The sequence below is a fragment of the Manis pentadactyla genome, chromosome 9 (assembly GCF_030020395.1).
Source record: "Manis pentadactyla isolate mManPen7 chromosome 9, mManPen7.hap1, whole genome shotgun sequence".
NCBI lineage: Eukaryota > Metazoa > Chordata > Mammalia > Pholidota > Manidae > Manis > Manis pentadactyla.
Genome location: NC_080027.1, coordinates 98458955 through 98482839, shown reverse-complemented (window position 1 = coordinate 98482839; position 23885 = coordinate 98458955). Strand labels below are relative to the sequence as shown.

Genomic DNA, 23885 nt, shown 5'->3' with positions numbered 1-23885 from the left:
GTCCTTAATCCTCTTTTTTAAAAGACCATTTATTTGCTACTCGATATTATGTATTCCTTTCCAAACAAAACAGATAATTACATTGAATCATTTCCAACTGCCTTTGCTGTTTCTTGGGGCCAGGTTAAACTTATTCAAGGGTTTTGGCTGATAGATCATAATGACTATGAGGTAAGTCTTAGTTTATTTGGAATGTAAACTTTTGTGAACTGTTACAATTGTAGGAAAAACATAACTAGATCAAATTTGATATTAAAAATATGACTCAGTCTACTTGTAGACATAATTTAAGGATGTGGTTTAATCAATATATTCACCAAGCTCTATCTCAGATAATAAATACAAACAGTTAGGAACCCCAGATTCCTTACTGTCTGAAGAAGGAAACAGGTAAAAAATAAGTATTAGTGTGTGTTGGGGGAATCACAGAAGGCAGGGTTTGACACTGATATGTTGAAATTGGTGATGAAAAAATTTTACAGAATAGCTTGACAAGGTCTCAAGTATGAAGCCTTTGATAAGGCTTTTTAAAAATAAAATATACCATAGATTAAAGTAGATAGTTTCGGCTTTTATTTAAATTGGTTTTATCTTGATTTTCGTCACTTTAGTATTAGTATTGCTTGTCTTTTTAAAGGTTAGCTACCAATTTTCATGTCATTTTTGCAGAGTGGTTTGGATCTTCTTTTTCATCCAGCTACTGCAAAACCTCTGTCCTGGCAACATTCAAAGATTATTCAAGCCTTGATGAGTCAGCGTGAGCACAGACAAGCACTCAGATACATTCAGACAATGAAGCCAACAGTGTCCAACAGTGGTGATGTTACCCTTCACCTCACTGTTCTGCTTTTTAATAGGTAAGAGCGTATTTGAAAGTATAGTCAAACTCTTGATCATATGTCAATAATACAGAGTTCATGAAATAAATAGTAGCAGTATATATATTTTGCAGTGGTTGCCTTACATAATACTCATGATTTTTCATCTTTCAACATTAAGAAAAATGTCAAAAATGTAAAGTAAAAGCACCTTTTATCTAGAGTGCTTTTACTTTACATTTTTGACATACCTCATTTTATTGTGCTTCATTCTGTTGCACTTTGCGATAACTAAGTTCTTTACAAATTGACGGTTTGTGGCAACCATGCGTCAAGCAAGCCTTATCAGCCATTTTTCCAACAGCTTTTGCTCATTTTGTGTCTCTTTTCACTTAGAATTAGGATTAATTATTTTTGTTTGAGAAAATTATTTCCCTTATATTCCTATCGGCTTGCCATTTTTTATTTTATCCCCTCTTCTGCCTAGAAAATTATCAGTCCCTCCAAAAATTTTAACTGCCAGATTAAGCATTGTTGGCTTTAATGTGTACTTTTCAAGACATTGTTTATCTAAATACATAAATATATCAGCTTTTCATTGGTAATTTTTTAAAGCTAATCATAACATTTCAAGATTGCTTTTATTACTTAATGTAGATGAGAACTAGTACTTCATTTGATGGCCTTATTGCCCACAGAAGGACATTTCAACACCCCCATATGTGTCTAAAACTGTCTAATTTGACGCAACTTCTCCAGTCAGATCCTTCTGTAGATGAGTAAGAATCCTCAGTTACTAAGCTAAACCCTTCAATTTCCCATGAACATAATATGCTTGTTTCCCACTCTAGGCCTTTGCTAATTTTCTTTCCCAACTCTTCTCATGCTAAGTGTCACTTCCTTAAGAGCCTGACTTCTCTGTGTCACACCACACTAATCCTTCAGTTTTATCCAGACCATATTAGTTTTTTGTCTTATTGAACTCCTGTGTGCTTAACTTTCTTTCCTGTTATTTTACACTTAAAAAACAATATACAACATAAAATTAGATCTTTAAAGATGGCTTGTCTTTTTACTAACAATAGCAAACTTAATTATGCAGTGATTAGTATTCAGTAAAATTTTAAAGTACGTTTTAAACTAGACTTAAAAGTATCTTTGACATTCTTTAAGTGGATGACTTGTTTTGATTTTTTTTTATTTGGTATCATTAATATACAATCACATGAGCAACATTCTGCTTACTAGAATGCCCCCATTATTAAGTTCCCACCACCTACCCCATTACAGTCAATGTCCATCAGCATAGTTATGATGCTATAGAGTCGCTACTGGTCTTCTCTGTGCTATACTGCCTTCCCCATGCTCCCCCCCTACATTATTATATATATGTGCTAATCATAATGCCCCTTAATCCCCTTATCCTGCCTTCCCAACCACCGTGCCCAGTCCCTTTCCCTTTAGAAACTGTTAGTCCATTGTTGGGTTCTGTGTCAGCTACTGTTTTGTTCCTTCAGTTTTTGCCTTGTTGTTACACTCCACAGATGAGTGAAATCATTTGGTATTTGTCTTTCTCTGCCTGTCTTATTTCACTGAGCATAATACCCTCTAGCTCTATCCATATTGCTGTAAATGGTAGGATTTGTTTTCTTCTTATAGCTGTATAATATTCCATTGTTTATATGTACCACATAGTCTTTATCCATTCATCCTGATGGACACTTAGCTTGCTTCCATATCTTGGCTATTGTAAAAAGTGCTGCAATAAACATAGGGGTGCATATGTCTTTTTGAATCTGGGCTCCTGCATTCTTAGGGTAAATTCCTAGGAGTGGAATTCCTGGGTCAAATGGTATTTCTATTTTGAGTTTTGTGAGGAGCCTCCATACTGCTTTCCACAACAGTTGAACTAATTTACATTTCCGCCTGCAGTGTAGGAGGGTTCGCCTTTCACCATATCCTCACCAGCATTTGTTGTTTGTCTTTTGGATGTTAGCCATCCTAACTGGTGTGAGGTGATATCTCATTGTGGTTTTAATTTGCATTTCTCTGATAATTAGTGATGTGGAGCATCTTTTCATGTGTCTGTTGGCCATCTGAATTCTTTGGAGAATTGTCTGTTCATATTCTCTGCCCATTTTTTAATAGGGTTGTTTGCTTTTTGGTTGTTGAGGCACATGAGCTCTTTGTATATTTTGGATGTTTGCCCCTTATTGGGTTTGTCATTTATGAATATATTCTTCCATACTGTAGGATCCCTTTTTGTTCTACTGATGGTGTCCTCTGCAGTACAGAAGCTTTTTTAGTTTTATATAGTCCCACTTGTTCATATTTACTTTTCTTTCCCTTGCCCAGGGAAATATGCTCATGAAAAAGTTGCTCATGTTTATATTCAAGAGAGTTTTGCATATGTTTTCTTCTAAGAGTTTTATGTTTTCATGACTTGCATTCAAGTCTTTGATCCATTTTGAGTTTACTTTTGTGTATGGAGTCAGGCAGTAATCTGGTTTCATTCTCTTACATATAGCTGTCCAGTTTTGCCAACACCAGCTGTTGAAGAAGCTATCATAATTGACCATATACACTTGGGTTAATATCTGGACTCTCTCCTGTTCCATTGGTCTGTAGATCTGTTCTTGTGCAAGTACCAAATTGTCTTGATTACTGTGGCTTTGTAGTAGAGCTTGAAGTTGAAATACCCCCCCTGCTTTATTTTTCCTTCTCAGGATTGCTTTGGCTATTTGGGGTCTTTTGTGGTTCCATGTGAATTTTAAAACTACTTGTTCCAGTTCGTTGAAGAATGTTGTTGGTATTCTGATAGGGATTGCATTGAAACTGTAGATTGCTTTAGGCAGGATGGCCATTTTGACAATATTAATTCTTCTTACCCAAGACCATGGGATGAATTTACATTTATTAGTGTCCTCTTTAATTTCTCTCACGAGTGTCTTGTAGGTCTCACAGTATAGGTCTTTTACTTTGTTAGTTAGGTTTATTCCTAGGTATTTTATTCTAGGTTTATTCCTAGGTATTTCATTCTTTTTGTTGCAATTGTGAATGAAAATGTTTTCCTGATTTCTTTGTTTGTTACTTCATCGTTAGTGTATAGAAATGCAACCAATTTCTGTGTATTAATTTTGTATTCTGTAACTTTGCTAAATTCAGACATTAGTTCCAGTAGTTTTGGAGTGGATTCTTTAGGGTTTTTTATGTACAATATCATGTCATCTGCAACAGTGAGAGTTTGACTTCTTCCTTGCCAATCTGGATGCCTTTTATTTCTTTGTGTTGTCTGATTACCATGGCTAGGACCTCCAGTACTGTGTTGAATAAAAGCGGGGAGAGTGGGCATCCTTGTCTTATTCCCGATCTTAGAGGAAAAGCTTTCAGCTTTTCACTGTTAAGTATAATGTTGGCTGTGGTTTATCATATATGGCCCTTATTATGTTGAGGTAGTTGCCTTCTGTACCCATTTTATTGAGTGTTTTTATCATGAATGGGTGTTGAATTTTATCAAATGCTTTTTCAGCATTTATGGTGATGATCATGTGATTTTTGTCCTTTTTATTGATATAGTGGAGGATGTTGATGGATTTTCAACTGTTATAACATCCTTGCATCCCTGGGATAAATCACACTTGATCATGATGTATGATCCTCTTAATGTATTTTTGAATTTGGTTTGCTAATATTTTGTTGAGTATTTTTGCCTCTGTTCATCAGGGATATTGGTCTGTAGTTTTCTTTTTTTGTGGTGTTTTTGCTTGGTTTTGGTATTAGAGTGATGCTGGCTTCATAGAATGAATTTGGAAGTATTCCCTCCTCTTCTGTTTTTTGGAAAACTTTAAGGAGAATGGGTATTATGTCTTCTCTAAATGTCTAATAAAATTCAGTGGTGAAGTCATCTGGTATGGGAGTTTTGTTCTCAGGTAGTTTTTTGATTACTGATTCAATTTCATTGCTGGTAATTGGTCTGTTCAAATTTTCCGTTTCTTCCTGGGTCAGTCTTGGAAGGTTGTATTTTTCTAGAAAGTTGTCCATTTCTTCTCGGTTATCCAGTTTGTTAGCATATAATTTTTCATAGTATTCTCTAATAATTCTTTGTATTTCTGTGGTGTCCATAGTGATTTTTCCTTTCTAATTTCTGATTCTGTTTATGTATGTTGATTCCCTTTTTCTCTTAGTAAGCCTGGCTAGGGGTTTATCTATTGTGTTAATTTTCTCAAAGAACCAGCGCTTGATTTTATTGATTTTTTTATGTTGTTTTATTCTTCTCAATTTTATTTATTTCTGCTCTGATCTTTATTATGTCCCTCCTTCTGCTGACTTTAGGCCACATTTGTTCTTCTTTTTCCAGTTTCAGTAATTGTGACTTTAGACTATTCATTTGGGATTGTTCTTCCTTCTTTAAATATGCCTGGATTGCTATATACTTTCCTCTTAGAACTGCCTTCGCTGTGTACCACATAAGTTGGGGCATTGCCCTATTGTTTTCATTGTCTCCATATATTATTTGATCTCTATTTTAATTTGGTCATTGATCCATTGATTATTTAGGAGCATGTTGTTAAGCCTCCATGTATATGTGATCCTTTTTGTTTTCTTTGTACAATTTATTTCTAGTTTTATACCTTCATGATCTGAGAAGTTGGTTGGTACAATTTCAGTCTTTTTGAATTTGCTGAGACTCTTTTTATGGCCTAGTATGTGGTCTATTCTGGTAAATGTTCCATGCGCACTTGAGAAGAATGTGTATCCTGTTGCTTTTGGGTGGAGTGTTCTATAGATGTCTTTTAGGTCCATCTGTTCTAGTGTGTTGCTCAGTGCCTCTATGTCTTTATTTTCTGTCTGGTGGATCTGTCCTTTGGAGTAAATGGTGTGTTGAAGTCTCCTAAAATGAGTGTATTGCATTCTGTTTCCCCCTTCATTTCTGTTACTATTTGTTGTCCATACTTGGGTGCTCCTATATTGGGTGCATATTTATTTATAATGGTTATATCCTCTTTTTGGACTGACCCCTTTATCATATGTAATGTCCTTTTTTATCTCTTGTTACTTTCTTTGTTTTGAAGTCTATTTTATCTGATACAAGTACTGCGACACCTGCTTTTTTCCTACTATTGTTTGCATGAAATATCTTTTTCCATTCCTTCACTTGTAGTCTGTGTATGTCTTTGGGTTTGAAGTGAGTCTCTTGTAGGCAGCATGTAGATGGGTCTTGCTTTTTTATCCATTCTGTAGCTCTGTGTCTTTTGATTAGTACATTCAGTCCATTTACATTTAGGGTGATTATTGATAGATAGGTACTTATTGCCACTGCAGGCTTTAGATTTGTGTTTACCAAAGGTTCAAGAGCAGCTTCTTTACTATCTGGCAGTCTACCTTAACTCACTTATTATGCTATTATAAACACAGTATAATGCTTCTTTTTTCTCTCCTTTTTCTTCCTCCTCCACTCTTTATACGTTAGCTTTCATATTCTGTACTCTTTGTGTATACCTTGACTGACTTTGTGGGTAGCTGATTTGATTTTGCATTTGGTTAGTACTTAATCGGTCTGCTTCCTTTGCTGTGCTTTTATTTTCTCTGGTGACAGCTATTTAGCTTAGCATACTTCCACCTAGAGCAGTCTCTTTAAAATATACTGTAGAGATGATTTGTGGGAGGTAAATTCCCTCAACTTCTGCTTATCTGGGAATTGTTTAATCCCTCCTTGAAATCTAAATGATAATCTTGCTGGGTGGGGTATTCTTGGTTCGAGGCCCTTCTGTTTCATTGCATTGAATATATCATGCCACTCCCTTCTGGCCTGTAAGGTTTCTGTTGAGAAGTCTGATGATAGCCTGATGGGTTTTCCTTTGTAGATGATCTTTTTTCTCTCTCTGGCTGCTTTTAATACTCTGTCCTTGTCTTTGATCTTTACCATTTTAATTATATATCTTGTTGTTGTCCTTCTTGGGTCCTTGTGTTTGGAGATCTGTGGACTTCCTTAGCCTGAGAAACTATTTCCCTCCCCGGATTTGGAAAGTTTTCAGCAATTATTTCTTCAGAGACACTTTATCCCTTTTTCTCTCTTCTTCTTCTGGTACCGCTATAATGCAAATATTGTTGCATTTGGTTTGGTCACATAGTTCTGTTAATATTCTTTCATTCCTAGAGATCCTTTTTTCTTTCTCTGTGTCAGCTTCTCTGTATTCCTGTTCTCTGATTTATGTTCCCTTAACAGTCTCCTCCACCTCATCTAATCTGCTTTTAAATCCCTCCATTGTTTGTTTCATTTCTCTTATCTCCCTCCTAAATTTGTCCCTTAGCTCTTGAATATTCTGTAGCCCCATCAGCATGCTTACGAGTTTATTTTCAATTCTTTTTCAGGAAAATTGTTGATTTCAGTCTCACCAAGCCCTCTTTCTGGTGTTTGAGGGATTTTGGATTGAACAAGGTTCTTCTGCCTTTTCATAGTCCTGAAACGATGGGAATAGTCACTGGCGAGTGGCGTGGGTGTCAGCTGGGAGGACAAAGTCCCTTCCTGCTTGTTGTTCACTGTGCCTGTCTCTGCTGTCTGTGCCAGTTAACTGCGCACAGGGAGCAGCCTCTGAGTTAATCTCCTAATTGCCGTGGGCGGGGCGACCCTTGGGATGGCCTAGGGTGTTGGCAGCAGTTGTGGTTGTAGGTGAGCAGCGCAGGTTCTGCCATGAGAACAAAGCCCCTTTTGCCATGGTCTCACTGCCCGTCTCCACTGTCTGTGCTGGTCAGCCATGTGGAGGGATCAGCCTCTGGGTCTGGGCTGGTTAGCCATGCACAGGGAGAAGCTTCTGTGTTAAGGTGCGTAGTTGCTGTAGGCGGGGCTGCCCTCCGGCTGGTCTGCAGCAGTGGCAGGGACAGCCAGTTTGCGCACAGGTGCTGGTACGGAGGAAAGAACAGCAGGCTGTTTTACAGTGAGGGGCCTTGGGGCTGTGTTGCCAACCAGGGGGTAGGGCACCTGAAGCTCCTGAAAGTTCCCAGCCTGCTGGCCGAGTGTGCCAGGATGATTTTGTCCACCTGTTGAACCCTTGCCCCTTTAAGACTTTTAAAGTGCCTGCTTTTCTTTTGTCCCAGGGCAGCCAGTTTTGGGAACCTGTTCTCAGTCTTGGCCTCAGACTTTGCTTTTCAGCCCCTCTAGTCTCCAGAGTACCATGCAATGTGGGTCTGTGTTCCCGGGGTAGATGTCTAGGGCTAGGTATTTAGCAGTCCTGTGCTTCCACTCCCTCCCCGCTCTGATTCTTTTCCTCCCACTGGTGAGTTGGGGTGGGTGGAGTGCCCGGATCCCTCCAGGTCGCAGCTTTGTACTTTACTCTTTTCCGTGAGATGTTGGGTTCTTGCAGATGTGTAGACTGGCTGGTGTACTATTACTTCTTGTCACTTTTTTAGGAATAGTTGTATTTGCTGTATTTTCAAAATATATGTGGTTTTGGGAGGCGATTTCTGCCACACTCCTCACTCCACCACCTTTTCCTCTCTCTCTTTGTTTTGAATATTTTTAATAGTTTTTTTTCTAAAACTGTACTTGGAAAAATACTGTTTTCAGGTGCATGGTTGAGGCCTGGAGTTTACTGCGGCAACATTCTAATAGGTTGAATGTAGAGGAGTTACTAAAGCACACGTATGAAGTTTGTCAGGAAATTGGCTTAATGGAGGATCTACTGAAGTTACCATTTACAGACACTGAGCAGGTAATGACTTTATCCGTATAAACAAACTTACCAGAAATTTAGGATTAGTTAGTAGCTTACAAATCTATTTTGTTCTTCCTAGGAGTGTTTGGTGCAATTTTTGCAGTCCAGCACCAGTGTTCAGAATCAGGAATTCCTTGTAGTTCACCATTTACAGCGTGCCAATTACATCCCTGCCTTGAAGCTGAACCAAACTTTGAAGACTAATCTTATGGTATAATTAAACTTCTTTTATTATGAGATACAAGAGAATAAGGAAAACTGGTGACTTTGTTATATAAGAGCTTGTAGTGTGGTGACCATTAGGCTTTTTATATCATCTTGAACTTGGAACCCTCTTCTTACCTTCTGTAGCAGTATTGGGAACAGAGCATTATTAATCTAAGTCTTTTATACATGCCATTTCTGTTTAGATATTTGCCCAGTCTTGCCAGACTAAATATTTCACTCAGGGAAAGCAAGAAGAAGAGGTCAAGGACAGCAGTGGAGTTACATAGTACAAAGAGCATGGGCCTCAGGTGTCAGACTGATTCTTCCTTAATTTGCTCTGTGTTTGGAAGACTCTAAGGCTTGGTTTCCTCATCTTTAAAATGACAGTATCTCTGAGGATGCACAGAGGTTTGTGTAAAGTAATATGTTGCCTGACACATGTAGGTGCTTAGTAGTAATAAACATTGTTTTTATTAATTGTGAAGAATCAAGGCTGGGTAGGAGAGACTTGGAATTTATTGATGGGTAAGGATTTGTAAAGTAGGTGTGTATATGAAGTTACTTGGCTTGGAGCAATGGATGTGTAGGGAGGAAGAAGATATTCTTAGGTATTGGTAATTATATTTTAAATGGCGAATGAACATAGCACCTAACACTTTGTGAAGATTAAACTTAATTAATTTATTGTTATTTAATGTTCAATAGAATGATCGTGACCCTCGTTTGCGGGAGAGATCAGTGGCTCGAAATTCTATATTAGACCAATACAGGAAAATCCTTCCTAGAGTCCAGCGAAAATTAGCCATTGGGCGAGCTAAGCCTTACCATCTGTCAACATCATCAGTTCTTCGAGAAGGTAAGGTTATATTGAAAAATATCATAAAGTATTGGGTGAGTAAAGATACTGAATGATTACCTTCTGAAACTATTATTACAACTTTATATTTAGCTCACTTTTGCTTTGATTCATCACAATGGTGCTTTTTGTCCTGGCCTCTCTATACCATGAAATATGAGGCTTTCTTGGAAGTTTTTATGCTTTATTTAATAATGTAGTACAGAATGAAAGAACTCACTTTTGTTTCATTTTCTGAAGGCTTTTCTCACCTTTTGGACAATATGTGAGATAATTCTTTCACCATCCCCTAAACGCCAATTGTTAAATTTCTGCATAGATGTTGCTAAGCTAAATATAATTTTAACTACTCTTACCTTGTGATCCTTATTTTCCAATCACTCTTTTATATTAATCTTCTATTAAAATCCAGATGTTAGAGATGAAATTAAGTCCTACATTTTTCATTTTACAGTTCCTCGACCCAAACCATTATCAGCAGTTCCAAAGCAAGCTGTAAAAGGAACTGTGTTAACAAGATCTACGTTCATCGGTAATGTGTTATCTAAAATTGGAGAGGTTTGGGCAAGCAATGAACCTAAAAATACCATCCCAGGCTGTAATAGGTATGTATTCTTACACTTTTTGTGTCATGCTGCTTGTTCATCTTCCCTTGATACAGCATTTATAAACAATACTTTAGAGTTCATAAATATATGTAAAAAGTTATGTTGGTTACTTTTCTTACAAGAATTTTTTTTCTTTAAGTTTGGAAACAATTATGTTCATTGTTTTTTATAAGTAGGGAGTAATGTACAAAGTAAAACATTGAAATCCCTCTTCTCCCATCAAATTCCACCTCATTCTATAGCATTAAATTTAATGCTCCTTAAGAGACATAATCAAAACTTAAATTTTACTTTCTTTGTAGTTCTAAAATAGAACCATCTCCTATAGTATATTCTCTGCCAGATCCAGAGTTGCCTGAGGCATTTGTTGGAACACCAGTTTCAAAAGCATCACAAAAAATTTTAAGGTAAGAACTTATTATTTTTTAAAGACACCATGTTAGTAATTCCACTGTAATTTTTAATTGTTTTTAAAACTTTACAAATAGTTGATGAGTTTTTAATACTTTCTTTTTATTTATGATATTGGCAGTGGTATAGTAATTTTAGGAAATTGTACATTATTTGGTAGTCTACTTAGAATTTTTTTTTCTTGGTATCATTAATCTACAACTACATGAGGAGCATTATGTTTACTAGACTCCTCCCATCACCAAGTATCCCCCACATGCCCCATTACAGTCTCTGTCCATCAGCGTAGTAAGATGCTATAGAGTAACTGCTTGTCTTCTCTGTGTTGTACAGCCCTCCCTGTGCCCCCACCTCATTATACATGCTAATCATAATGCCCTCTTTCTTCCCTCCAACCCCTTATCCCTCCCTTCCCATCCATCCTCCCGCAGTCCCTTTCTCTTTCATAACTGTTAGTCCATTCTTGGGTTCTGTCATTCTGCTGCTGTTTTGTACCTTCAGTTCTTGCTTTGTTATTATGCTCCACAGATGAGTGAAATCATTTGGTACTTTTCTTTTTCCGCCTGGCTTATTTCACTGAGCATAATACCCTCTAGCTCAATCCATGTTGTTATAAATGGTAGGATTTGTTTTCTTCTTAGGGCTGAATAATATTCCATTCTGTATATGTACCACATCTTTATCCATTCATCTGCTGATGGACACTTAGGTTGCTCTTCCACTTAGGTTGCTTCCAGTTCTTGGCTATTGTAAATAGTGCTGCAATAAACATAGGGTGCATCTGTCTTTTTCAAACTGGGCTGCTGCATTCTTAGGGTAACCTAGGAGTAGAATTCCTGGGTCAAAATGTATTTCTATTTTGAGCTTTTTGAGGAACCTCCATACTGCTTTCCACAATGGTTGAACTAATTTACATTCCCAACAGCAGTGTAGGAGGGTTCCCCTTTCTCCACAACCTCGCCAACATTTGTTGTTGTTTGTCTTTTGGATGGTGGCGATCCTTACTGGTGTGAGGTGATATCTCACTGTGGCTTTAATTTGCATTTCTCTGATGACTAGCGAAGTGGAGCAACTTTTCATGTGTCTGTTGGCCATCTGAATTTCTTCTTTGGAGAACTGTGTTCAGCTCCTCTGACCATTTTTGTATTTGATTACTTGCTTTTTGTTTGTTGAGGTGCATGAGCTCTTTATATATTTTGGATGTCAACTCTTTATCAGATCTGTCATTTATGAATATATTCTCCCATACTGTAGGATGCCTTTTTGTTCTATTGGTGGTGTCCTTTGCTATACAGAAGCTTTTCAGCTTGATATAGTCCCACTTGTTCATTTTTGCTTTTGTTTCCCTTGCCTGGGGAGATATGTTCATGAAGAAGTCGCTCATGTTTATGTCCAAGAGATTTTTGCCTATGTTTTTTTCTAAGAGTTTTATGGTTTCATGATTTACATTCAGGTCTTTGATCCATTTTGAATATTCTTTTGTGTGTGGGGTTTGACAGTGACCCAGTTTCATTCTCTTACATGTAGCTGTTCAGTTTTGCCAACACCTGCTGCTGAAGAGACTGTCATTTCCCCATTGTATGTCCATGGCTCCTTTATTGTTTGCTCTTAAGACTATCTTGTAGTTTTCAGGGTATAGGCCTTTCACTTCCTTGGTTAGGTTTATTCCTAGGTATTTTATTCTTTTTGATGCAATTGTGAATGGAATTGTTTTCCTGATTTCTCTTTCTGCTAGTTCATATTAATTGGCCATGTATGTTTGGGTTCATATCTGCACTCTTTCCTATTCCACTGGTCTGTGGCTCTGTTCTTGTGCCAGTACCAAATTGTCTTGATTACTGTGGCTTTGTAGTAGAGTTTGAAGTTGGGAAGCGAGATCCCCCCTGCTTTATTCTTCCTTCTCTGAAATGCTTTGGCTGTTCGGTGTCTTTTGTGGTTCCATATGAATTTTAAAACTATTTGTTCCAGTTCGTTGAAGAATGCTGTTGGTATTTTGATAGGGATTGCATTGAATCTATAGATTGCTTTATGCAGGATGGCCATTTTGACAATGTTAGTTCTTCCTAGCCAAGAGCATGGGATGAGTTTCCATTTGTTAGTGTCCTCTTCAATTTCTCTTAAGACTATCTTGTAGTTTTCAGGGTATAGGCCTTTCACTTCCTTGGTTAGGTTTATTCCTAGGTATTTTATTCTTTTTGATGCAATTGTGAATGGAATTGTTTTCCTGATTTCTCTTTCTGCTAGTTCATCGTTAGTGTATAGGAAAGCAACAGATTTCTGTGTATTAATTTTGTATCCTGCAACTTTGCTGAATTCAGATATTAGTTCTAGTAGTTTTGGAGTGGATTCTTTAGGGTTTTTTATGTACAATATCATGTCATCTGCAAATAGTGACAGTTTGACTTCTTCTTTATCAACCTGGATGCCTTGTATTTCTTTGTTTTGTCTGATTGCCATGGCTAGGACCTCCAGTACTATGTTGAATAACAGTGGGGAGAGTGGGCATCCCTGTCTTGTTCCCAATCTTAGAGGAAAGGCTTTCAGCTTCTCACTGTTAAGTATGATGTTGGCTGTGGGTTTGTCATATATGGCCTTTATTATGTTGAGATACTTGCCCTCTATACCCATTTTGTGGAAAGTTTTTATCATGAATGGATGTTGAATTTTGTCAAATGCTTTTTCAGCATCTATGAAGATGATCATGTGGTTTTTGTCCTTCTTTCTGTTGATGTGGTTGATGTTGTTGATGGATTTTCAAATGTTGTACCCTCCTTGCATCCCTGAGTTGCATCCCACTTGATCATGGTGTATGATCTTCTTGATGTATTTTTTAATTCGGTTTGCTAATATTTTGTTGAGTGTTTTTGCATCTGTGTTCATCAGGGATATTGGTCTGTAATTTTCTTTTTTGGTGGGATCTTTCCCTGGTTTTGATATTAGAGTGATGCTGGCTTCATAGAATGAGTTTGGAAGTATTCCCTCCTCTTCTATTTTTTGGAAAACTTTAAGGAGAATGGGTATTATGTCTTCTTTATATGTCTGATAAAATTCAGCGGTAAATCCACCTGGTCTGGGGGTTTTGTTCTTCGGTAGTTCTTTGATTACCCATTCAATTTCGTTGCTGGTAATTGTTCTGTTTAGATTTTCTGCTTCTTCCTTGGTCAGTCTTGGAAGGTTGTGTTTTTATAGGAAGTTGTCCATTTCTTCTAGGTTTTCCAGTTTGTTAGCATAGCGATTCTCATCTCATAATTCTTTGTATTTCTGTGGGGTCTGTCGTGATTTTTCCTTTCTCATTTCTGATTCTGTTTATGTGTGGAGATACTCTTTTTCCCTTAATAAGTCTGGCTAGGGGCTTATCTATTTTGTTTATTTTCTCAAAGAACCAGCTCTTGGTTTCATTGATTTTTTTTTTCTATTGTTTTATTCTTCTCAATTTTATTTATTTCTTCTCTGATCTTTATTATGTCCCTCCTTCTGCTGACTTTGCACCTCATTTGTTCTTCTTTTTCCAGTTTCAATAATTGTGACTTTAGACTATTCATTTGGAATTGTTCTTCTTTAAATATGTCTGGATTGCTATATACTTTCCTCTTAGAACTGCCTTTGCTGCATCCCACAGAAGTTGGGGCTTTGTGCTGTTGTCATTTGTCTCCATATATTGATTGATCTCTATTTTAATTTGGTTGTTGATCCATTGATTATTTAGGAGCATGTTGTTAAGCCTCCATGTGTTTGTAGCCTTTTTGCTTTCTCTGTACAATTTATTTCTAGTTTTATACCTTTGTGTTCTGAGAAGTTGTTTGGTAGAATTTTAATCTTTTTTAATGTACTGAGGCTCTTTTTGTGGCCTAGTAGGTGTTCTATTCTGGAAATGTTCCATGTGCACTTGAGAGGGATGTGTATCCTGCTGCTTTTGGGTGTAGAGTTCTGTAGATGTCTGTTAGGTTCATCTGTTCTAGTGTGTTGTTCAGTGCCTCTGTATCCTTACTTATTTTCTGTCTGGTGGATCTGTCCTTTGAAGTGAGTGGTGTGTTGAAGTCTAGAACGAATGCAGTGCATTCTATTTCCTCCTTTAAGTCTGTTAGTATTTCTTTCACATATATTGGTGCTCCTGTATTGGGTACATATATATTTATAATGGCTATATCCTCTTATTGGACCGACCCCTTTATCATAATGTAATGTCTTTGTTTATCTCTTACTTTGTTTTGAAGTCTACTTTGTCTGATACAAGTACTGCAACACCTGCTCTTTTCTCCCTATTGTTTGCATGAAATATCTTTTTACATCCCTTGACTTTTAGTCTGTGCGTGTCTTTGGGTTTGAGGTGAGTCCCTTGTAAGCAGCATATAGATTGGTCTTGCTTTTTTATCCCTTCTGTTACTCTGTGTCTTTTGATTGGTGCATTCAGTCCATTTACAATTAGGGTGATTATTGAAAGATATGTACTTATTGTCATTGCAGGCTTTAGATTCGTGGTTACCAAAGGTTCAAGAGCAGTTTCTTTACTATCTAATCGTCTAACTTAATTTGCTTACTAAGCTATCATAAACACAGTCTGATGATTCTCTCCCTTCTTATTCCTCCTCCTCCATTCTTTATATTAGGTGTTTTAATCTGTACTCTTGTGTTTCCTTTGACTGCTTTTATGAATAGTTGATTTATTTTTTGCGTTTATTTAGTATTTGGTTGGTCTGCTTTCTTTGGTGTGATTTTATTTTCTCTGATGACATCTATTTAGCCTTAGGAGTGCTTCCATCTAGAGCAGTCCCTTTAAAATATCCTGTAGAGGTGGTTTGTGGGAGGCAAAATCCTCAACTTTTGCTTTTCTGGGATTTGTTTAATCCCTCCTTCATATTTAAATGATAATCGTTCTGGATAACAGTATTCTTGGTTCAAGGCTTTTCTGTTTCATTACATTAAATATATCATGCCATTCTCTTCTGGCCTGTAAGGTTTCTTTTGAGAAGTCTGATGTTAGCCTGATGGGTTTTCCTTTGTAGGTGGCCTTTTTTCTCTCTCTGGCTGCGTTTAAATCTCTGTCCTTGTCTTTGATCTTTGCCATTTTAATTATTATATGTCTTGGTGGTGTCCTCCTTTTGTCCCTTGTGTTGGGAGATCTGTGAGCCTCCATGATCTGAGAGACTATTTCCTCCCCCAGTTTGGGGAAGTTTTCACCAATTATTTCTTCAAAGAGACTTTCTATCCCTTTTTCTCTCTCTTCTTCTGGTACTCCTATAATGCAAATATTGTTCCATTTGGATTGGTCACACAGTTCTCTTAATATTCTTTCATTCCTGGAGATCCTTTTATCTCTCTCTGCCTCAGCTTTTCTGTGTTCCTGTTCTCTGATTTCTATTCCATTAGTAGTCTCTTGCACCTCGTCCTGTCTGCTCTTAAGTCCTTCCAGAGATTGTTTTATTTCTGTATTCTCCCTCCCATCTTGATCCTTTAGCTCTTGCATATTTCTCTACAGGTCCATCAGGATGGTTATGACCTTTATTTTGAATTATTTTTCAGGAAGATTGGTTAAATCTATCTCCCTAGGGCCTCTCTTAGGGGTTGTCTGGGTGATTCTGGACTGGACCAAATTCTTCTTCCTTTTCATGGCGATAGTGGTAATCATAGGCAGGTAGTGCGTATGTTAGCTGGGAGAACAAAGTCCCTTCCTGCTTGCTGGTCGCCTTGCCCTTCTCCGCTGCCTGTGCCTATTACCCACACCCTGGGAGCAGGCTCTGGGTTAATTTCCTGAGCCGCGGAGGGCAGGGCATCTCAGAGCTCCCAGTGTGCTCTCCTGCGAGAACGGCACCTCTTCACACCTTGCCCCAGCTTCCCCTGCCAGCACTGGGCAACTGTTCACCAGCAGCAGCTTTTGGATCTGGCCCACGCAGCTGCGCACTAGGTAGAGGCTCTGGGCGGCTGCTGTGGGCATGGCCGCTCTCAGGCTGCTCTGCCAGGGCCTTGCGGGAGCAGGAATGAACAGCAGGCTGTTTATCACTGTGAGGGGCTTCATAGCTGTGTTGTCTCCCAGGGAGTTATGGTGGCTGAAGTTCCCCAGGATTCCCAGCTGCTGGGCTGAGTGTGCCTGGAGTATTCCGTCCAGCTGTGAGGCTCCTGTCCCTTTAAGACTTTGAAAAAGCACTCGCTTTTCTTTTGTCCCAGGGGAGCTGGCGGCGGGGACCCGCTCACAGATTTTACTTTTCTGTTTCCCTAATATCCAGCACACCATGCAATGTGTGTCTGCTCTCCCAGTGTGGATTACTAGAGCTGGTTATTTATCAGTCCTGGGCTTCCACTCCCTCCCCGCTCAACTCCTTTCCTCCCGCTGGTGGGCTGGGGTTTGGGGAGCGCTTGCGTCCCACCAGGTCGCGGCTTGTATCTTACCCCCTTCGTGAGAAGCTGCATTCTAGCAGATGAAGATGTAGCCTGGCGTACTGTATCCTCTGGTCTGTCTGTTAGGCGTAGTTTTATTTGTTGTATTTTCAAAAATATATATGGTTTTGGGAGGAGATTTCCACTGCCCTACTCATGCCGCCATCTTCCCAAACTCTTACTTAGAATTTTTATGTGATAATTTCAGGACTACTTAGTGAAAAGCAAACTTTGTTTTATCAAAGTCATGAGCAAAATAAGCCATTTTAACTTGCTTTCTTTAATATAGTCTCCTTGTTGATTTGTTCATGAATGACGGTTGTTTTTATAGTTCCTGAATAATTTTGGTTGGTTCATTGAGGCTTTCTACTGTACAACAGCGTACTAAAAATTTCCAAAGTTTTCAGATGCGGTAGTATTTTAATATCTTAACCTATGATATTAAAAGAGTAAATATTTGAAGTTTTGCTTCAAAGGTGAAATTGTGATTTTAAGTATCTAAGAAAATCGGATAGTTGAAAAGTGATCATAATCATCAATATTAGAGAACAAGTGTCTCTTACTTTATTGAATCTTCCTGTTTATTAATATGCCCATGATCAGTGTAAATTTTTGTTTACATCTTATCAGAGACCAAATTACATTATTTTATGGGAATAAACTTTTCTAAATTTGTAATACTAAGAACAAGGTACTCAGAATAATTTAATATCTTACAAACTTATAAACAAAGCTATTTATAGTGTTTATAATGGACATATTTTCAAAGCTTGAAAAGGTTTTCCATTTGGGAGATTAGATTTAATTAGGTTGAGTTTTTTTTCCTCTAATTATTCTCATGAGGTGATAGGAAGATTGTTTCAAATAGAAGTCATTATTGCTGACATTCTGTTTTCCTACCAATAGTCGTATTTTTTTTTAACAAGTCACTTTTACTTTGTCCTTTTGTGCTTTAAGATCTGGGATTCAAGAAGGGAAGAATAAAAGTTTTTAAGACTCTTGACTAATGACCTAAGGACCTAAAGAAGTATTTGAGAATCCTTTAAAACCAGTGTTAATTCAAATAGAAGAGAGACAACTGAAGTGTGAATATTTACCTCTTACTTCATTCCATTCCCTAATTTTGTATTTTTCAAACTGGTTTTCATTAGTGAGTACTAAGTAAACTAAATGGATTGTGACTAGCATATCTCTAAATCAAACTGAATAGACTAGATATTGCCAGTGCATACCACATATATATAGTAAGGTTAAATGCTATTTTGTGTAATTTATGTTTTGTGTATGTGCATGATCTGTTTTCTAAAATGTATTACATATTTGGAGCATGGAATATTACTGAGGAAATCTTATGATCTAATGCAATACTTAAGATTTTCTTTAGAAAATACCATGATCAAATTTTTTCTTTTTTTTTTTAGTATAGTTTAAGTATATTGTCTTGTTAGTATAAGAATTTTGTTTTTACTGTAGGTACCATTTGTTCCTTAGGCCCTGCTTTTGAGAAGCAATCATTCATAAATAGGCACCTTAAACATAAATACTAATTTTTTAACAAAATACCTGTTTAGGATTCTTCAATTAAAAAAATAAGCAAATAGTTTACAGATAGAAAATTTGAATACAAGTGAGGTAGAGAAAGAAACAAAAAATCAGAACAGGCAATAGAGAAAGAAATGTCTAGCACTGTGGTTGGATGGTCTTGGTTTGGTGGAAATCTCAAAGCTATGCTTAGTACAGGGTAATAAATAGGAAGACCCTGTATTAAGAAAATGCTTTTTGTAAATATTTCCCCACTGGGTAACTGGTTGGGTCTTAAAGCCTCTGTGATCTATGTTGGTCTGCCACCCCTAATTGTGAAAATCTCACCTGAATGTACAGATGATGGGGAAGGCAGAGCAACTGGAAGTTTTATTTCTGGGTACGAAAACATGCTGCACTTTTCTGATTATTCTTAGCTAAGTCAAATAGGCATTTGGGGGCAGTAAGAAGATACTGGTTTTAGTGCTAGAAAATATAACCATAAGATAGTCTGTTAGGAAATCGGGAAAGGGGAGTGACCTATGCAAATGATGCACCAGAAATTAAAAGGAATTTTTATGTGTTTGTAAAAATAAATTGTAGCACATGGAACCATTGCCTGTTTTCCTTACTATATTAAATCACTAGCAGTTCATCTTCATTTGAAAACAAATGTTTTGGCACAGAGTGGGGCAGTCAGTAAGTCAATATTGGTAAAGGCGGAGGACTAGAACTCCTTTGTTTTGTTTTGGTCATTATCTAAAATTTCCAATTCTCCTTTTTTTGGCTACTGGATTAATTTCCTGACTTTATGAACTAATGGTGTCATTACATTAATATACTTACTGAATTTGTATTTTCATATAGTGATCATATTTACCAGTGAATGTAGAATTTTAGTAATTAAATGGGATACTAAATTCTTTTGTTTCTTCAGAAAAACTCAATAAGTTACCAGGACTTTTCTGTTCATCTGTATACTCTGTTTACAGACTACTGGATTTGGTTGTTCATCCTGTCCCACAGCCTTCTCAGTGTTTGGGATTTATTCAGCAAACACCCACAAGATCTCCTTTGCACTCTGCATCCAGTTCACTGCCAATAACTTCACAATTAAAAGGATCGCATCAGAATGCCTCCAGGGCTTCAGAACTTCATTTACTTGAAACTCCTCTTATAGTTAAGGTGAGTATTGCATTTCTAGCATTCATAATGAAGCTAGGAAGTTCTTGTTTTTCCAGTAGCAGGGTGAAATAAACTGTTTATAATTAATATCTATGGGTAATTGATGATTTTAGGTCTTTTTATTTTTTATTCTTTTGGATGCCTTCCTGAAGTGTTTTCTATATTTTTACACCTTCTTAAACAGACTCTACTAAATTTATGCTTTGTGCTTAACTGTCATTATACTCAAGGTTAACAGTTCTATTGTCCTGAAAGTAATGCAAAGCTCTGTGTGGTTATTATATAAATTGTCCTTTAATCTTCGAAAAATGCTTTCATTTTCTTGGATTTGATTTTTTAACCCTTCTGATGCCATTTTGCTGTTCTAGCAAACACTTTTTTAGTTTTTAGGTTTTTATTTTTTGCTTCAGTTCGCTGACTACTTTGATGAAACTATAAGCTCTTATTCCTTTCTACTCTCAGTATATGTCTTCAAATTGCATTTTCCTCCACCCTCTCTGATAAATTACTAGCTGAGAAACCACAAAACTAAACATTTAATGACTGGTAAATGGTCTCTCACCTCATTGTGAAAAGGTTATACATGTCATCCATCCCTTAACAATTTGTCCAGTGTTTTAGAGTGACAGCCAGAACATTCTTCCCATTTTTTAAAAAATTATTTCTGAATATTCACCATTTATAGTGAAGCCAGGAAATTCTTGTTTTTCAAGTTGAATAAAAAGATACTTACTTTAATAAATGCTAGTCCTAAAATAGTTATTAAAGGAAAGTTGATAAGATTGTCAAGTTCCTGACTTTTAATATCTAGTAGTGTTTCTAATTTCCTCATTTATCAGAAAAAATCACATTTTATATTCTCTTTAGTTCAGTTCAAATGAAATTAAATCAGGGAATAATTTTGTGCCTGCTACTAGAAAATAAAAGATACAATATTATAACAGATATAATGGAATTCAGTAACCTAATAGGGTCCAGTCCTTTAGAGAAGTTAGTGAAGGAGTTATTTCTACTAACTAGTTTCTATGCTGATTATTTTTATTCATTATTCTAAGTCTTCAGAGGATTCTTTTAAATAATTTAGTATTGTTGGATTCATTTGATGAAGTATTTTTTCTAAAACATTCTTAAATGTTTCATTAACTTAGATTAGCTTGCTTTAATTAAGCCAAGTTCCATTGACACACTATCATCTCTTTCACCTACCTGAATTCTAAGCAATAATTCAACTTATTTCAGCATTTTATTTTTTAAGTTGGGCTTAAGCTGGGAATTAACCTAGTCCTTTAGAATGATTATGGATGCACTTTTATGCTTTGTAGCCTTACATATAGAAAGCTTGGAGTAGAGTTTTTCTGTTTCCTTTCTAGTAATCTGTAATGAAGCTTTTTATTGATTGTGTTTATTATGAGAATAATAGCTAGTATTATGACTCACCTGACCCTGTCTGTCCTTATGTAAGTGCCTTTTGCAAACATTAGTGGTGGGATTCCATGTGCTCTTTGTCATAGAAAGCTAAAACTTTGGCCATGTCAGTAACTTCCTCTGGATTCGCCGAGTTCACTCCTCAATCCATCCTAAGGTCTGGTCTTCGAACAACACCTATAGCATCGCCCTCTCTTTCACCTGGAAGGTCTCTTACTCCTCCTTTACGACTTAAAGAAACTAGAATTTCCTTTGTGGAAGAAGGCATGACCACAAAATGGACTGCTGGAGTAAGTTTGACAATAGTTGGAACAAAAAGACTTAATATATTAACATCTACAAGTAAAAATTTAGCTCAGTCAGTTTAAATAATATCAATAGATTTTTGTATACAGTCTTGCAGATAGTCATGAAATCAGAAAACATTAATTCAGAAGGAAAATTTAGGGCATTGGCTAAGCCAAACCCATCATTTACAGGTGACAAAGATAGGGCTCAGAAGCACCAAGTAAACTGACTGTTATCAAATCATTGTTTAGTGGAAGAAATGGAACTAGAATCAAGGCCTCTTAATTCTTAGTCTATATTTTTTGTTTCTTTGTTTTTTAACCTGTATTGTGTTAATTCTGTTAAGTTCCTAATTGGTTATCTGTTCAGGAGGGTGTGTCTTTAGAGCTCCACTCTAGTAGGTTAATAGGAACCAATTTGGTGATTATTGGTCATCTTAACCTGATTTAAGTTTTATTTTTTTGGAAATACTGATTTATTACCAGTTAGGGAAACATTTAACAACCATTAACTTTTAATCATGTATCTGAAGAGAATGGATTTAGAATAAGTGAAATTTTGGAAGAGAATTTGGAGAAATACTGAATGCAGAAAGGGTTGGTGTGACTGGGATGGGTAGCTGAGACTTAATTGATTTTCACTAATAAATGTTTTTTCAAAACCTTTTACTTAATAGGATACAGGTGAAAGCAAAACAAAAGTGTTTGTTACTACACCTGTCCATAAAGATGGAGTTCCAGCAGAAACTGAATGGCTGAAGAACAAAGATAAGTCATCTTTTTCCATGAGTAGCCCTGAAAAGGACCATCTGGAAATGGATGTGAGGTCACAGGATACACCTTCACAAAGTTTGGAGAAACTGGATATGAGCAAAGAAAATACCAATGCTTCTTCCAGGTCAGACCAGACTACCTTGGAGTATCAGGATGCACCATCACCAGAAGACTTTGAAGATACTATCTTGGCCTCTAAGGCAGCAATTTCTTCCACTGAAATTATATCTAATTTAACTGAACAGACTGAGAAGGTACTTGATAAAGATGTGTTTGAATCAGAAGTTACTCCTCCAGACCAAGAGAAACAAATGGGTAAGAACTCATTTCCAAATATTCAGAATGGCCATTAATGTCCCTCAGTAAAATTTGTGATAGGATTTTGTCCACAATAAGAAAAGTAGCAAAATTGAGTAATTCTATAATCACAGTATAGGAGATTCAAACACAATACTGATCATACTCTTTCTGCTTAAAAATATGGTTTATTTACATTGTTTCATTCATTATTTGAGGGAAGGAGAACTTATGTATGTATCCTGAGTTATTTTTATTCGGAAATGAAATTTGGGAAAGAACAGTAATATTTAAGGAAGAAATGTCATATGGCAGTCTTTTAAGGACCTCCTATATCTACAAAAAATGATATTAATACGCAGACTAGATTGTTAGAACAATCTTAAACTTACCTGGCAGCCTCAACTTTCTGGAGAACTGCTCCAAAATCAAGAAGTTAATTATCTGTCAAAAAAAATTTGAGCCCTTCAGTGTGTACAACAGATGCACTTCTGTGCATGTGCTAGGTGTTGATGATCAAATAGTAAGTAAAGTAGATATGTCACCTGCCTGCATGTAACTTAGAGCCTAGTGGACTGTATAAACAAGCACATATAACATAGTTCAGTAAATGCTATTCTGAGGGGCATACAAGGGGCCAGGGGAACAGCAGGAAAGGGAGAGGCTTGGCTTAGAATTGGTGGATCAGAAAGCACTCTGTTTTTATGTTTCTTAGTCCTGCACAGTTTTAACAAGCTTATTTAAAGATAACTTCTAACTTTAAAAACAAAATACATATAAAAATTTGTGTCATAATGTCTTCTGAGAAATACTTTCTGCCTAAGCTGAACTAAGGTTTTGTAAGATGCAAGTGCAGTGAAAGTTGGGCTGTGGTGTTTAATAATCATAAGCATTGCTAATTGCTCTAAGAATTTAGGACTATCTGCATAAATAGCATATGTCTAGAAATTTACATTACTCTTTTGATAAGCTGTGTTCCACTAAAATAGTTGAATGGTAAATAGTAGATGAGGATGTTCATGGCAGTATCTTCCTTAATCATTCCTAAAAAGATTAAGCAGTCTTAAATAGAAATCTGTGTTGTTTTTGTGTGGGATTGATTATATAGCACAAACTCCAGAGTGAAACAGGCTAGATTTGAATCCTAGCTACTTACTTAGATCTGGGATAAGTAGTGTAACCATGTGGGTTTGTGTTTTCTCATCCATAAAATGGGGATAAAGTACTACCACTTTGGATGTGAGGATTAAGTAAATTGATACAAGTAAGACACTTGGAACATTACCTTTAGGTAAGCCAAAAGTGAGAAGTGATGAAGAAAAACTTTTTTCACTTTGTTTCATAATTCACAAGCAGTCTTTGTGTATTAGAGATACTAGCCCATTCCCTGTTAGAAATATGAAAATACTTTT

At 36.7% G+C, this 23885-nt stretch overlaps 1 protein-coding gene across 3 annotated transcripts in view; it reads left to right on the top strand.

Annotated features, from left to right (window-relative positions):
• AHCTF1 (AT-hook containing transcription factor 1) overlaps positions 1-23885 on the top strand; it is an 80228-nt gene that overhangs the window by 45337 nt on the left and 11006 nt on the right. For 2 of the 3 annotated variants that reach the window (XM_036918398.2, XM_036918397.2), the window contains exons 20-29: positions 25-171; positions 670-857; positions 8383-8527; positions 8610-8741; positions 9443-9593; positions 10048-10198; positions 10504-10608; positions 19498-19690; positions 21202-21405; positions 22080-22491. In XM_036918398.2, coding sequence (XP_036774293.2) covers positions 25-171; positions 670-857; positions 8383-8527; positions 8610-8741; positions 9443-9593; positions 10048-10198; positions 10504-10608; positions 19498-19690; positions 21202-21405; positions 22080-22491 — 1828 coding nt within the window. The remainder of the gene's footprint in view (positions 1-24; positions 172-669; positions 858-8382; positions 8528-8609; positions 8742-9442; positions 9594-10047; positions 10199-10503; positions 10609-19497; positions 19691-21201; positions 21406-22079; positions 22492-23885) is intronic. The other variant, XM_057507865.1, reaches the window with a different exon arrangement.